Source organism: Perna viridis, chromosome 12 (assembly GCF_037379345.1).
Source record: "Perna viridis isolate PV_CMFRI_1.1 ecotype Kerala chromosome 12, ASM3737934v1, whole genome shotgun sequence".
NCBI classification, from domain to species: Eukaryota; Metazoa; Mollusca; class Bivalvia; order Mytilida; family Mytilidae; genus Perna; species Perna viridis.
In genome coordinates this window covers 36,712,404-36,729,422 of record NC_142456.1, presented here as the reverse complement: position 1 = coordinate 36,729,422, position 17,019 = coordinate 36,712,404, and the positions used below count along the sequence as shown (strand labels likewise).

The 17,019-nt window shown below is 32.9% G+C and overlaps 1 protein-coding gene across 1 annotated transcript; it reads left to right on the top strand.

Annotated features, from left to right (window-relative positions):
- Nucleotides 1-2,542: 2,542 nt before the first annotated feature.
- LOC148602164 (uncharacterized) lies at nt 2,543-12,856 on the top strand. Its single transcript, XM_088555756.1, has 6 exons — nt 2,543-2,765; nt 3,705-3,937; nt 6,279-6,437; nt 7,851-8,321; nt 11,272-11,433; nt 12,362-12,856. Exons 2-6 carry the CDS (start codon nt 3,724-3,726, stop codon nt 12,598-12,600), a joined length of 1,245 nt encoding a protein of 414 aa, XP_088411882.1. The 5' UTR covers nt 2,543-2,765; nt 3,705-3,723; the 3' UTR covers nt 12,601-12,856.
- The last annotated feature ends 4,163 nt before the right edge of the window (nt 12,857-17,019 follow it).

Below are 17,019 nucleotides of genomic sequence, written 5' to 3'. Positions count from 1 at the left end.
GCAATTAAAAACATTTTGGAAAATATAGTTCTTAAAATGCAACTCTATTTTGATATAAGTAAACGTTTTTCGTATATTTATCAAATTTGATTGTTTAGACCCCATATTGTTTATCCAATATCGCATACCGTTCATGTACATCGCACCAGATACGTATATAGTTTTCCCTATATTACGCACCTAGTCCATATTAGCACATATGTCCCCTTTACCACAATCTTTGACCTACATAACCCAACCTTTTACCATTTTTTTAGTATCTCATCCCGAAGTTTTTATCTTATATACCAGATTTTGATGTGAAATAATTATCATGCCGCATAAACATCTGTATCACATATCGGACGCCTTGTGATACAGGGGTCTTGGTTTGATACATAGTTTGACATCATCAGCACAACAGACTATATCTTTACTGGATAGTCCTGTCCAGACAATTCTGATTTATTTTCTTTGATGGAATGTTCTTTGAGCAATCAACCATTGGTTAACGCATTGTTAATAAGTGATAAAATTTGACAGGAATTCGTCAAAATGCCCATACGTTGTTCGGATAAAACGGCATAAAAGCTAAATATCAATTATGTCCTTTTAAACAGAACGCTGTTTGACCTGTCATATTCGTCTACCCTGGACTTGACGTTTTATGAGCAACACGGCGGGTGTTTCTAGAAAAGCAAAGGAAGCTTACCTTACGGGTACATATAATGTACATCTGGTCCATGCTCCTAGTTTTTATTAGCGGAGTTCGAGTTGCTCATTAACTTTTGTTGTATTGTATGTACGAGAGTAATCAAGGGAACCAAGGTTATAGCGGTAATCAAAAGAATGTAATCCAGGGACAAAGACCAGACATGGAAAACAGACATACACAACAAAGAACATAAAGTAACTAAAATCATACATACAAAGTAACAAAAGTAAATGAGCAACTCGGACTCCACTAAAAACTGGGAGCATGGACCAGGTGCATCGGTAGGGTAAGCGTCCTCTGCTTTTCTAGAAACACTCGCCGAGTTGCTCATAAAGTCAAGTCCGGGGAAGACAAACGAGGAAAGGAAAACCATGACCCGTTGAATAAATCAGTTTTCATGGTGCTGAAGGATACACCATAACGATCCAAAATGTAATACTTCGGTCATTTTATGTATTTTGTTGTGTTGTTTTCCATGTCTGGTCTTTGTCCATGGGTTACATTCTTTTGATTTGCGCTATAATAATTTTGTTTACCTTGATTGCTCCTTTATATGTGCATGGTAAATATGGTGTGATTTCCATGGAGTATCTTATTGTTCTGGAATTTAGACTAATGACACAAGTTTTAACGCTCCTGAAGGAGACAATAATAGTTTTATTTTCAAGCGTGTTCTGTATACTTATAAAAAAACAATAGAAACAAAACGAAATGAAATAATTATTTAAAAGAGTTTCCTAGTGTGTAGTTACAGTGACTGTGGTGAAAAGCTTAAAAACAGAGATGATACCCTCTGTGCAGGATATAAGTACTTGTGTGCATTAACGTCGAACGATACTATTTCTTTTTATTTAACGTTGATCTTCCGTGTATAAAAATCTTCCTCAGATTAAAACTTTTGTAATTTGAAAACAATTGTGCGACAATTTAAAAAGCGATAATAATCAGACTTTGACAATATTCAAATGTTATATAATGTCGATATGTTTATGAAAACGTTCACATCTTGTTCTGACTTTTTTACATTGAAAAGGTCCCTAACCATCGTCTGCTACATAATAAAAAAATCATCGGTTTTGCTATGACGTTAGTAATTAAGTTCAGACTGAAAAAAGTGTCAAATGAAGTCCCGCCATTGTTTTTATAAGGTAACTTACGTTAAAATTTTCACTTTTGTCCTTAATGAGGAAAAATAGTTCATTTCTGCCTGCAAACATCAAACGCCATACACAAGGTGTGCAGAAATTTCCAGTCTCGTACTTTTCAAATGTCTTCGTACAGAGTTACATTATCTTCCCTGTATCAATTTGGTCCGATGGAGCAGTGTAGAGAATATATATACAACGTCTCAGAATGTGACGATTCTATTAGCTACACTGCTCCATCAGATCAAATTGATGCAGGGAAGATAACGTAAACCTATAGGATCTGAAAAATTTCCAACGATGTTAGAGCTGTCAAATTTGCGAAGCAAACATTTGGTCGTTTCCTCCGAGGGACTCAAACTCGTACCGCTGTGACATCTATGGCAACACCGCCTGCACAAATCCAGAGTGGTCTAGGGAGCCTTATATATATATATATATATATATATATATATATATATATATATATATATATATATAAATATATGTTATGTTTATCTTACATAGAATGTACAACGAAGGCATACTTTAATTATAGTCTTTAGAGACAGGTAGTGTTGAGTATGGGTGGTCATGAAGACAGTTTTGACTTTTTCTCCATCAATTCAAAAGTTACTTCCTAGTTTTAACAAACACAAACAATGGACTGAAATTTCATCCTTTTAAACGTTAAGATATAGTCGCATACGTAAAATGTACGGTCTGAAAACGGCTTAAGACACTTCGTTCTCAATTTAAATCATATTATAACGATACAGTTTAATAGTTTACTCAACCATTTTCCTGTAAAGACTAACAATGCATACTTTTTAATGTTATAAATTTATCGGAGGAATATTAATTGCAAAAAACACCAATACCAACAGCATGTGAATATTGTTGATTGCAAGACATACACGTTAAGATTAAAAGTGTCTTTATTGGTGGTAAGTTGAACTTTTTTTTCAAATGATTACATTATATGGGGATCAGGAAGTAAGGAGACGACAGACAATGTGTAGATAAAAAAGACGTTGAAAGAAATATTGAACGTCAAGATGTATTACAAAGTAATCAAGGAAACCAAGATTTTAGCCGAAATCAAAATAATGTAATTCAAGGACAAAGACCAGACATGGAAAACAAACACAACACAGAACATAAAGCAATTAAAATAATACTTACAAAGCAACAAAAGAAAAGAAGCTATTCGGACTCTACTGAACACTGGGTGCATAGACCAGGTGCACCGATAGGAGAAGCGTACTCACGCGTTTTGGCTTCTTAAAAAACGAACACAACGATTTTCGACATTTAAAACATCCTCCATTATGATATCACCACCGTTCTCACCGTCGGTGTAATCGCCTGCGTTGTTTACGTCTTTTTGCCTTTGTTTATTGATAAATTGTGTAAAAATAATCAGGGTTGTTTGTGCTTTTCTATGGTTTTTGCAGTAGAGTTTATAAGAAAAACGGGCTAAAGGGTGGCTATCATTAGAATGAATGAGTTGAAGGGGTTCACACCTAATAAAAGAAACATTTTTTGGTCAGATTTCGGATTATTTTTCGAAGAGATTCCCCATAAAAATCCTTATCTGCATTTGTTGATCTGATTTAGATTTAACTTACGGTAGACAATGCGGGACAAGTCCACAAACAAATATGTAAAGTCAGATTTTGAATTTAGAAAAAAAATAGAGAATCCCATTGAATATTCTGCCGGTGTTTTTCTATTACATTACAGATATTTCCTACTTTTTTTTGATAATGAGCCAAAGGAGGCCTCGGCTCCGTAATCAACTTTTAATTTTTTCGTTTCGATTTAAAAGCATTTTGTTAATTAGCAAAACACCTTTGAATATGATTCTTTTTTATTTAAACTAGAATTTCCTGTTGATACAGGATGGAAGAGAGTGATCAAAATCTAAACCCGATCTTTGAAAGTTGTTTAGCTTTTCTAATTCTGGGCTGTATTATAATTGGATTTGTTGGGAACGGCCTAAGAATTCAAGGTAAAACCAGCACTGGACTTTGGTATAAGACAATATGTGGAGGTTTACGTGACGGATGTTCATTTGAGTCATTAAAAGCACAATTTTATGATGGTAAAACAAGTGGTAAGTACACTTTTTTTTCAATTTTATTTTTTTGTAAATACCATACATGGTTAAAGCTAATATTGATGATAACGATTGTCCGTTTCCTGATGCTAGTATTCATATCGATAATGGTAAACTTAACACTAAAATTAACGATGAAAGGGATGATTGTTCATTCGGTAGTGTCAACTATCTGTTTTTAGATGGTGAAGTCTCCTTGTCACCTGTATATGGTGTTAACCTTTTACATTTTGTTAGATTTCAATACTGATTTTGGTAACTGATTTTCACAAAGGGAATCTTTATATAACCAAGAAAATACTACATCAAAGTTTTTGAAATCACAAGCTCGAATAAATATTCCCAAAAGTTTTCAACCGATTTACGGATCTCATTCTAAAATACAGATATGCTTGTAAAGATGTCTTACGTGCGTGCTTCTCTTACCCTTTGTTTTTCGATTATATTCTACATAAAAAGCACGGAACGCTCGACACTCACCTGATAAGTTAACTAAACTGTTGAATATGCTCATTCGTAAGCGATATAGTAATGATTTTGTTTTCAGACTGTTAAGGACAGCAGTTTTTGGTATTAAGATTGATTCGCTGATATGGTCTTTACATAAAAATTAACACATTATATTTAAAACGAATAATCAAGGGAACCAAGGTTATAGATATAATAAAAAAAAATGTAATCCACGGATAAAGACCAGACATGGAAAACAGATATACACAACAAAGAACATAAAGTAGCTAAATCTATTTAAAGTAATTGCATTTAAAGAGTAATCAAGGGAACCAAGGTTATAGCGGTAATCAAAAGAATGTAATCCAGGGACAAAGACAAGACATGGAAAACAGACATATACAACAAAGAACATAAAGTAACTAAAATCATACATACAAAGTAACAAAAGTAAACGAGCAACAAGGACTCCACTAAAACTGGGAGCATGGACCAGGTGCACCAGTAGGGTAAGCGCCCTCTGCTTTTCTAGAAACACCCGCCGAGTTGCTCATAAAGTCAAGTCCGGGGTAAACAAACGAGGAAAGGAAAACAATGACCCGTTGAATAAATCAGTTTTTATGGTGATGATTGATACACCATAACGATCCACGAGTTCATGGTGATGACCATGAAACTTCTGTAGTGATGACTTCAATCTTGTAGCAACATAACTCTATTCCAGATGTCTATTTGTTAAGAGTTCTGGCGCGATACAAATTATCTGCGTAGTTTCGGCAAGCTCAGGAATAATGTATGGGTTGTAATATGAACACTCCATACACAAGTGCTGAAGAGATGTTGCCACAGATGAAAGGAAAATTTACAATTCTGAATGAAAAGACATCACGTAATCGTAGGGTTTGGTTAATAGTTTTCCTTTACCATCGATTTCTAAGTGTAGGTCAAGATATGAGGCTGACTTCACAGTATCTGTAGTATCCTTTATCTCAAGTACTTTGGGGTAGATACAATGTATCAAATCCCCGAAATTAGTATTGTTTAAATATAATACGTCATCTAAATAGCGGAAACTGAGATTAAAAGATCTGGCCAAACTATATTATTTCTTTCGGACCAGATCAGCTGTAAAGTCAGCCTCATAAGAGTGAAGGAATATGTCAGCAAGTAAAGGAGCACAATTTGTTCCCATTGAATGCTGACCGTATGTTAAAAAACGCGTCCACAACACTGGAAAAACATGTTGTCGATTAAAAATTCCAGCACTTTGTAAACATCATCCTCGGTATATCTGAAAGATGATTTGTAGTTATTTCTTACAAAGTATGAGGAATTTCTACCAAGAACTATATATTTGTATCTAGTTTTACCTGCCCTGTTTCATCGTCGTTCATTGAAGACTAATGGTTGGCCTTGGACTGATATTTTCATCCAGGTTGGGGTTGTTGCCTATTTGACGTATTCACCTACCTATTCGCGTTATAAAATCCCCCAAAACAAAAGAAATCACACTTACCAATTCAATAAAACAGTAACAAAGGGAACCAATGTTCTAGTGGTAATCAGAAGAATGTAATCCAGAGACAAAGACCAGACATGAAAAACAGACATAGGCAACAAGGAACATAAAGTAACTTAAATAGTACATACAAAGCAACAAACACAAATGACCAACTCGAACTCAACTAAAAAACTGGGAGGATGGATAAGGTGCATTGGTACGAAAAAAATACAATGCAATGAAAAAGAGCGGGGTCTCATTTTTATCAAAATGAATACTAGTAGTGTTATTGTGCTCTTTTGTTGTTTTCTATTTAAAGTTTATAAATTATAAAGTAAAGAAAAGGGAAGTCATCCAATTATTATTCTTCATATATTTTTGTTTTAGAATTAACATACTATGGCGAAATTGTTTACTGGCAGGTGCTTGTGACGTTATCTCTATGTTTTGCTGGACTGATTGCATTGTTTTATATACTGACCTTAGTCAAGGTCATTGACCAACGGAAAATACTTCCTTTAGTTCTAGCTTTGTGTATCATCATAGGTAATATTTTAATTTATTCCTTAGAATCAAAGAATGAAAAACATTTTTTTTGTAATTATAGTTTTAGAAAACTACAAATTTGTTGCTCTCGTACATTTTAGGTGTTAGTCATAGATACAACCTTTTGTATACGGTTGGTGAAATAAAAATAAAAAGAGGAAAATAAATCATTACACAGAGATTAAGAACGAATTCAACTTACACAAAAAAGAAGAGGTTAACTTAGGTTAGGAGGAATGGCTCGTGAAATCAGCATCATATCCAATTTCTTCAAAGCCAATCAAGCATTAATATAAAACAGGATGAAATAAATCTACGTAACGATTACAAGATATTTGTTTAAAATGGTTTACAAAACTATTGATAAAAATATACTCTACGGATACGTCCTGAAATAAGACTTTTTCATTTCGTTGGCAACATTTAAGATCAGACAATGACTTTTGAATACTTAATAATGCATCTTGTGGCATTCATTCGACAAAATTGAAATGGTGTATAGCGTGACGAAATCTTTTTAATTTCTATTGTAATGGACGAGTGTATGTTTGTACAGAGAGTGAATTGTATCTAGACTATTTGAATTATGTGAAAAAAATTAACACAATAATGAAAAAGAACTTACCTTGGTATGAAGAGAAAATTGATTTTGTTTATATTATAGTTAGCATCAGAAAGTCACGACTGTGTAAATTCAGGGTTGATAACCCTCTCATATGTGAATCTAAGCAATCAATATAAATTGTGTAAAACGGGTAGTAATCTTTATCATTAATGACAACATACTAATGACGAGCAAAAAAAGAGGGCATTATCAAATTCGCATCTCCTCAATAACCACTAAATGGAATCATATGACACTCTTTGTCATGTGTTGCCATTAAGCATTTTCATTTTGTTTTATATCTGAATGACTTCGGAGGTTTTCTAGATGGTTTATGGGGAAAGGGGGAGGGCAAAGGAATCGCCAAGCGAGCATAAATATTAATTTTTTTCAGTTACTTTATTAACTTACATTTACTTATTCATTCATTAGTTAAATGGCTATCAAAATATTGTCTTTCTTGTTTAAACTATACATTACAAACCAGACGAGGACATTTATTAAGGTATTACTGTAATGTTCATGAATTGAAAAAGGTTTGTCAAGGTAAAATGCAATCGAAGATACCACTTTAGAAATACTGTAAAAAGAACTCTTGTTCATGGTTTACTCAATAACGTTAGTCAGGTCAACTAAGATATTTTGATTCCCAACGAAAAGGATTATCTACTTTGAATTGTATGACATGATCTTCAAAACCAAGAATTGAAGAATCCATGAACTTGTGCTTTTCCACTAAACCACAAAAACCGATAACAACGAATATAAGTAGTTTCACTGAATTATAGAATTCTAATTTATATTTCCAGGAGGATTCCTTCTTTTGATGACCATAAGTAAGGGAACAAAACAAGTGATTGTGTATATTCACGAACTAAAAAGCGTACATTTTCCATGGTCGTTATTTTTTTTAGCTGTTGCAGGGGTATTTGCTGTCATACTTGGAACAATTATTTGTTCAAAAATGACTTTTCAACGACGCGAAGCATGTATCGATTCCAACAATATTTGGAGAGTTGTACCCTTTGTGATAGAGTTTATTTTTATGCTCGTTAGTTTTCTCCTCCAACTTGCTGTACATGGAGGTGATGGGATGGATATAATTGAGACAAGGATCTTCAGCATAACGCATAATGGAACTGACGTTCTTTTTACGGGCAAAATGTTGGAAGAACGGTTTGGAATCTGGTATGTTACTTCTTGTAACGAAACTGAATGCACAAAATTGTCGAGGAAACAACACAATTTACTTGTGAATGGTGGTTATGATTTAACTCTTGGTAAGTACCATGAGCGTATAATTAAGTGGTGCATTGTATATTAATCTGCCATATTTTCGTGGTATTTGTAGACGCGAATACATTACCGTCGATTTTTTATTGTGTACACATGAAATACATGTATTTGTAAACACCACGAACATTAAGTACCGATCCTTATAATAATCAGGAGATTATTAATACATGACACTAGCCAACCAAATCCACTTCAATTTCTAATTCAGCAAGAATATAGTATGTATAAATAAAACCATTTGAGAAAATACAGAAATAGAAACGTTTCGTTTGTTTGATCAGTTTGGTAATTTTTATGGCATGTCATTTATATAAACACTTCTAAAAGAGTAATCAAGGGAACCGAGATGCTAGCAAAAATCAAAAGAATGTAATCCAGAGACCAAGATCAGCCCTAAAAACAGACACACACCACAACGGACATGAAATAACCAAAATAATGCATGCAAAGTAACAAAAGTAAATGAGCAACGCGGACTCTACGAAAAACTGGGGCAAGGACCAGGTGCACCGGAATGGTAAGAGTCCTCTGCATTTCCAAAAACCCCGCCGAAGTATTTACACAAAAGCCAAGTCCAGTGATGACGAAAGAGAACACGGAAACTATGACACGTTGAACAAATTAGTTTTCAAAATACAGATGGATACACAAATACGATACATGAGTTCATTATGATGACCATAAATTTCCTGTAGTGATGAAGTTAAGCGCAAAACAAACAGTCTATGTAATTACGGTAAGTTCTGGTGTTACGTACAAGTGGTGATATGACAACTCCATACCAAGGTGCTGTGGGGATGTTACCACAGATGAAAGGAAAGTTGACAATATGGAATGAAACGTCTTCGTGTACGTCGTATAGTTTGGTCAATAGTTTTCTTTTATCACCGATATCTAAGTGTAAGCAAAGATATGACAGACTTTACAGTGTCTGTAGTATCCTTTATCTCAAGTTGTTTTTGGTTAGATGCGATGTATAAAACACACAAAAATAGAAATAATTCCTTAGAATCAGATCAGCTATAAAATCAGCCTCAAAACAGTAACGGAAAAGGTCAGTAAGTAGAGAAAAAATTTTCTTCGGTATATTTTGTATACGTTTTGATTCAGCTTTTTACAAATCAATCTCATATAAGCACAGAGGTAACTTGGAATTATTTCATTCTGTTTCACAAGTAACTTGAAAGGCTTTGAAATTTATCAATGATTTTAAGAGTTGTGTCCCTTACTCTAAATCTACCTCCTTAAGATGAATCAAACCTATTTCATATAGCACTCTTATCAGTCATCTTGCAAAATCATGCATAAGTATATATCCTCAATGAGTAAATAGTGTTTGAAAAGATGTAAACATTGTCTCGAATTTATTCAGAGATTTTTTTGCACAAACCAATATATGGTGACATTACATTATTTTATAAAAGAGTAATCAAGGGAACCAAGGTTATAGGGTAATCAAAAGAATGTAATCCATAGACAAAGACCAGACATGGAAAACAGACATACAACAAAGAACATAAAGTAACTAAAATCATACATACAAGGTAACAAAAGTAAATGAGCAACTCGGACACCACTAAAAACTGGCAGCATGGACCACCGGTAGAGTAAGCGTCCTCTGCTTTTCTAGAAACACCCGCCGAGTTGCTCATAAAAAGTCAAGTCCGGGGTAGACAAACGAGGGAAGGTAAACTATGATCCGTTGAATAAATCAGTTTTCATGGTGCAGATGGATACACCATAACGATCCACGAGTTCATGATAACGGCCATAAAACTTCTGTAGTGTTGACTTCTATCTTGTAGCAACATAACTCTGTTCCAGAAGCCTATTTTTTAGAGTTCTAGCGCGATACAAAAGGTCTGCGTAGTTTCGGCAAGCTCTGGCATAACGTATGAGTTGTGATATGAACACTCCATACGCAGGAGCCGAAGGGATGTTGCCACAGATGAAAGATGAAAGGAAAGTTGACAATTCTGAATGAAAAGTCATCACGTTTGTCGTAAAGTTTGGTCAATAGTTTTCCTTTACCATCGATTTCTAAGTGTAGGTCAAGATATGAGGCTGACTTCACAGTGTCTGTAGTATCCTTTATCTCAAGTTCTTTTGGGTAGATGCGATGTATCAAATCCCCGAAATTAGGATTGTTTAAAGATAATAAACTTTCGTTCAGGAGATAATTGACCGGAAAATGTTCTAAAGAAATGTAATGGGATTTATTTTCTTATTTAAAAAATAACTTTGGTGACCTCTAATTTTCTTAATGAAATAATAATTATTTAAGATAAGTGTCCATTATACAAATTTTAGACATTTTATCGAACAGTTCTTTATTGGTGAGCAAAACTGTAAAAATTCCCAATAAAATCTTTATGGAATATTCAATTATTTCGAAATTAAGTACGGTAATATATATTTGTTACCTTACAATTTAACGGTATGTTCGTTTCAAGTTTATCATTGAGACAAAATAGGTAAATATATCTACTAAAAGAAATAGGTATGGTGAATTTTAAGATGGGTATTTTAAAAAAAGAAACAGCACATATTTTATTTGATAATTCCATCGACACCAAAAAATAAGTATTCTATTTGTCATTTTAATTGTAGTTGATTTTGTTACATGACAATTTAGCATTGTGGACACATAATGTACCGCGTCCATATTCCAAGTTTTTGTTACAGTTTGTGTTGTTCAATTATCTGGTGTATGTAGTTTTTAGTGAAGTTTTGGAGTATTATTTTGGTTACTTTATTTTCTTTGTTGTGTTTGTCTGTTTTCCATGTGTGGTCTTTGTCCCTTAATTATATTTTGTTGATTTCCTCTAGAATCTTGGATCTTTTCATTACACTTGTATATAAATGTTTCTTATTTCGTGTCGTTTGTCCTATTATTTTAGAAGCTTATAAAAATTTTTCATTTTCTACTCAAAGATACAACTACAGCAGAATACATAGAACTCTCCATCTTCATGGTTATAGCAACAGGCTGTACTTTAGTAGCAGTGATATTGTATGGAGTAGGACTCAAGAAACGAACGAATAACTTCACAAATTATGTCCGGATTTATATACTAGCATGTTCAATGGTAGTGGGTATGTAATAAATTATATCAAATTCAGCTAGAAATTTAACAAAATATTGAGGTGTAAAATGTCGCGGATCATCTGTTTTTTTTTTAATATTCAAGACACAATTTACAATTTCTCCATGATTGAAAAGTGGAAATATTCAAATTGTTAATGCTTAATATTGTAATTGCCCATTTTCTTTAAAAAAATCCCAAATACAAGTAACTTAATCTAAAAAATATTCAATACCTTTGGTTTTGTTAATAATAAGCTCGACCCAAATCCTGTGTAGTTTATATGTGTGTTGTGTTAGTATGAATAAAATTTGTTATAATGCTATTTTCAATACATGAACACCTTTGGCATCGGATTAAAGAAATAGTACATGTGCATATCCAGAAATTCAAATTTATATGTACAAGCCTTAGAACGTGTGAGATCTCAAGGGTATCTCGATTTGGACTGTTTTGCAGTTAGTACAAATCTGATATTTTCCGCTATTGTACATTTATTGTTTTTATCCTGCAACAGTTTAATATCGTGAAACTTCGTATATTTATATACATGCATGAAAAAAAAGATAATTTGTATCATTCCATGTCGTCTCCATCTCCAGATGTAGTAGAAAATTGTTTCCTGATTTTTGGGTCCGGATTTGTTAAAAATGGGAAAGGTAAACAGTACCGTATTTATAGTGAAGAAAGCGTAGTTGGATGATCATTAAACAACATTTTTATTTTTACGACAAAGACCAGATATGGAAAACAGACAAACACAACAAAAAACATAAAACTAAAATCATACATACAAAGTAACAAAAGGGTTCCACTAAAACTGGGAGCATGGACCAGGTGCACTGGTAGAGTAAACGTCCCCTGCTTTTCAAACAATTGCAATCCCTTCTTAGCCATTGGTTATGCTTTGTAAAGTTTTTTTTTTGTTTTTTTTTCAGGTATCATCGGTATAGTTATATGTGCTACCAATGCAAGGTGGCAACAATTAATGAACAAAAACAAGTTTTTCCTGTTTTACAAGACAAAGCATTACTTCGCCTGGGGTCTGTTGTTGCTTGGACTGTCAGCTGTTATCGATTTAGTCGTTGCACTGGTAAATCTCATTGCACTTTCATGCCGAGATAAGAGAACAAGACTTGAATATAGTCAGCACGTTGAACTGCAACAAATTTCCTGATATTGCAAATGATGCTCACAGATCAAAAAGTGTTACTCTTAAAGACTGACGTCGCCATGAACCTCGTTTTATTAAAATATTTATATGTATAGATTATATATGGATTTTTAAAATGTCAACTAATTACTTTTCTAATGTTTTAAATTGTAAATAATATCTTCATCTTGAACTTTGCGCATCATCTCGACACAATGCAGGATCTATTTCTTGGCTGGTATCTCTTGTATTCACTCTAAAATTAAATATCGATTGCTCATGTCGTCATCATTGTTTTGACCAATGACTTCACCTTTTTTGACCGCTAGCAGTTGTATCTTCTCGTTTGTGTTGACAAAATACCGGGCATACTGCGAAATAGGTTTAGAACTTTATAAAACCTAGTTTAATCCATCGTTCCGATCTCAGGTGATTCTACCAAGTCAGAACCATTGCGGCGACTTCAAACTTTCCAGTTTTTATCCTGATATTGCCATTTGTTATTTGCACTTTCCTTTTGTTCGATACCTACATCTCATCATTTCGGTAAAAACCTCCTACCGCGAAGTCGTCCGGAGATTTTTTGTATTCTCATTGTGTCTTCATCTTATTGCATGTATTATCATTAATACAAATGTGATTTATAAAGTCGCTTACCACGAATTTAGTCGGAGACTTCTTGTTATTTTCCCCTATTGTGTAAATTTCAAAGTTGTCCGAATTCGATGAAAATGACATCTAGGTTTTTTAGACCGTCTAGATAATAATAATTGGCCCAGCTGACGATTTGAAACACGTATCGGCTACAGATCTTAAAATGGCCGCCTAAGAAGTGGAATCCCCAACATGGTCCGTATTAGATACAAATCGTTATCTTGGTACATTAAACCGTTCCAACTCATATACTGACAATATGCAACTCAAAAAGATACTTAAACATGAGGCAAATTATACAAACTTCGCTGAAACGTAAATTTGATATTGGTTTTTATTTTAACTATCATGTAAAAAAAAATAACCTGCAATATTTCTCGGAAACAAAAAAAAACAAAAAATTAATCACATGACCGCTTTTTTCAAATGACCACCAGACTGAGAATGCCACGATTTTAGATAGAAAAAAACCTCATTTATCTCAGAAACTGTTGATATGAAATTTAAAAAAAAATTATATATGGTATACATTTAAGGCTCATGGATCCAAAATCTGTATGTTCTTTGTTGTGTATGAGTCTGTTTCCCACGTCTGGTCTTTGTCCCTTGCATACATTCTTTTAATTTTCGCAAAAATCTTGGTTCCCTTGATTACTCTTTGAAACACATTCCCTAATTGACACTACAACAGTCTTCATATGGTAAAACATAGGAGTTATATGTTTTGTCTTCATATTTTATTGTGGAAGAAAAGGTATTTTTCGTTCTCGGAATCAGTTCTTTAATATATTTCCAGATTTCTTTGCAATTTTTAAAAATAGAAATAGAATTCTTAAACTAGTCTTGCTTTGATGTATTGATTAATACTGATGTTTTATTTCTTCACAAGTTATAATTATACCAATCTCTCTTTAAATAATAAACAATTCTCCAGTATATAGCATTTCTAATATCCCCATTAAAACATTCTGACTGTTTGAATAACTTCATCAACTTGACTTTTATATGGGCATGGTTATCAATAATATAATATAATATAATATAATATAATATAATATAATATAATATAATATAATATAATATAATATAATATAATATAATGTAAAGTAATGTAATGTAATATAATTCATTCCATTTTTACATTGCTATATCAACATCAATTCAATAATCTGAAATCGGTTGTTTATCAAATCTGTAATAAAGGTATCCTCATTGAATCATTTAAAGCATGTTATATTTAATCTCAATGCAAAAGTTCCTTTAAAACTTTGGTAAATTTACCTATTTTATCACACTGGATAATGGTTAGTAACGGTATAGAGAACAGCATTACAATTTAACATATTTTCAGGACTTGTGTGTATATGATCAATTAGAGTTTATGTTGATTTCAGTGACTCTTGTTAGACTTTCAACAATTTGTGAAATGTAATTATTTTCAATAAAATCAACCCCATACTAATTGTAATTCTTTAACAAGTCAATGTTGAAATTACCCATCATAATTACATGTATTTTTCATCATCATCATAATCTTTATTTCCTCTTTACAGAGATTTACATTCAATAAATATGGTATAAGTATACAACAAATATATATTCAATACATTATGATCATTCACACACACAAAAATTCATTTTGAAAAGATGTGTCAGTGACAAGTTTCAACTAACATAATTATTTATGTACATGCACCATTCATGCAAATGTCCATGACGACTGTAAGGGTATGAAGGGAATAGCCGTGATAGTATATATGTAATGTTCATGGGAAAATACTGTTTATGAAGACCTTATAGGATTGAAATACAGACAAGTGAGTGAGATTACATGAAAACTCATAATGCTTAACACGACAAATTTATATATATATATATATATATATATATATATATATATATATATATATATATATATATATATATATATATATATTAATGAATGCCGATGAAGACTTCAAGTCATTTATAATAAGATATGAATACTCTTCGTAAAGACCAATGTTCGTTATGGAAACAAAAGTTTTGAAAATTTAAGACTTGAAAGTTTATAAGGACTAGTTGAATGAAAAACTTAATGAATTAATAAGTCTAAAGATAGAGAAAAAGTCAAAAATATATTATAATCACAAAATATATGTACAATACAGCACAGTTTAATATAAATTTATTCTAACTGACATTCTAAAATTAGAAAGATATGAAATGTTCATGAGCCTTAGAAAATGGAATGACAATCTCAAAAATCCTCTTTTGTTGAGTCACTAAATTTGTCATCAGGGAGAACTTTACCCATCATTGTTTGAAGTTGTCCAGATAAACAAACAGATTAACGTCATTGTCAATTACTTTGTTCCAGAACGCATTCCGTAATGGTTCAGTGTACGAACATTCAATAACACTGTGATATATTGTGTCCTGGTGCCAATTGTCACATTTCGAACAAAGTTTATGTTGCTGTTGAGGTGGACATGTAATCATTTTTGACACATAGAATGAATCTCGTAGTTCAGAAGCCGTCTTTGGAATAGTCCAAACAGACTAGGGACATACTTGTTCTGGATTTCTTTGAATCTTATAAACTCATTATCATTGTTCATTCGGGATTGCAATTCGCTAGTTTCAAAGGTATGCATTGCATGGCTGAGAATGTTCTTCCATACTGTTTTACTCGGGAATGTATGCTTGAAAACATAGGCGTTAAAGGCATATGTGAGGTTGTACTTGACAAATAGTTTGAATACATCCGGTAAGAAACCAATTTGATTGCCAGGCTTATACACAAATAAGTAGAGTCATTTTAGAAAGATTTTCTTAATAGTTGACGAATATGGTAAGTTTGTAAGTTTTTGAAAAAAAAAGAGAGTTTCCTCCTGTCGATTTCAGCTACCAGTTTATGTATACCAAATAAACTTTCACACATATCCGAGCACGTAAGTCTACGAAAGTTCTGTATAATTTTGACTGCATAATGCTGAAAACGGTTGACTTTTGTGATATCAATTTGACGTAAGTTAGTCCATGTTTCACAGCCATATAACACTGTTGGTATGACGACTGTTCGGAAAAGTTTTAAAGTAGTCACTGGGTTTATATCCGTTTGTTTGTGTCCATATCCAACAATGGAATACAGAGCATTACGACCTTTTTGACAAGCTTTATCAAGTTTAAGTTCCTGTTTTAAGTTATCAGTAATATGAATACATAAATGACATTGTGTATCCATTACTTCGATAACGTCTTTTCCTAATGTCCAAACATGCCCAACCACATGCGATTTATGTCCAAAAACTAAAATAGAACATTTAGCTGGATTAAACTTGAATTTCCAACGCATCGAATCATCATAGCAACAGTTCAGCATGACTTGCAGATTATGAGGAGTTGTAGCTATTAAAGCAATATCGTCAGCTAACGTCGGCGAGCCAGAATATACCATCTTCACAGTGGCTCCGATATTCAGTTCTTCAAGTATGTCTAAAAGTTTATTAATATTAAGTTGGTAAAGGAAGGTGGACAGTACTCCTCCTTGGCGTACGCCTTGGCGAATCTTAAAGTTTGAAGACATTGCACCATCAAATAGCACAGTTCCACAAATATTTTGGTATGCATTATATATAAGCTTGTGAATGTCTTCCGTAATCCCGAATTGGTACAACTTGTTGAGTAATCCAGAATGCCACACAGTATCAAATGCCTTTTGCGTGTCTAAAAAGGCTACATAGACTTTATTATTACGTTCAATATTTTCATTTATTGTTTCATGCAGTGCGAATGAAGCTGTGGAAC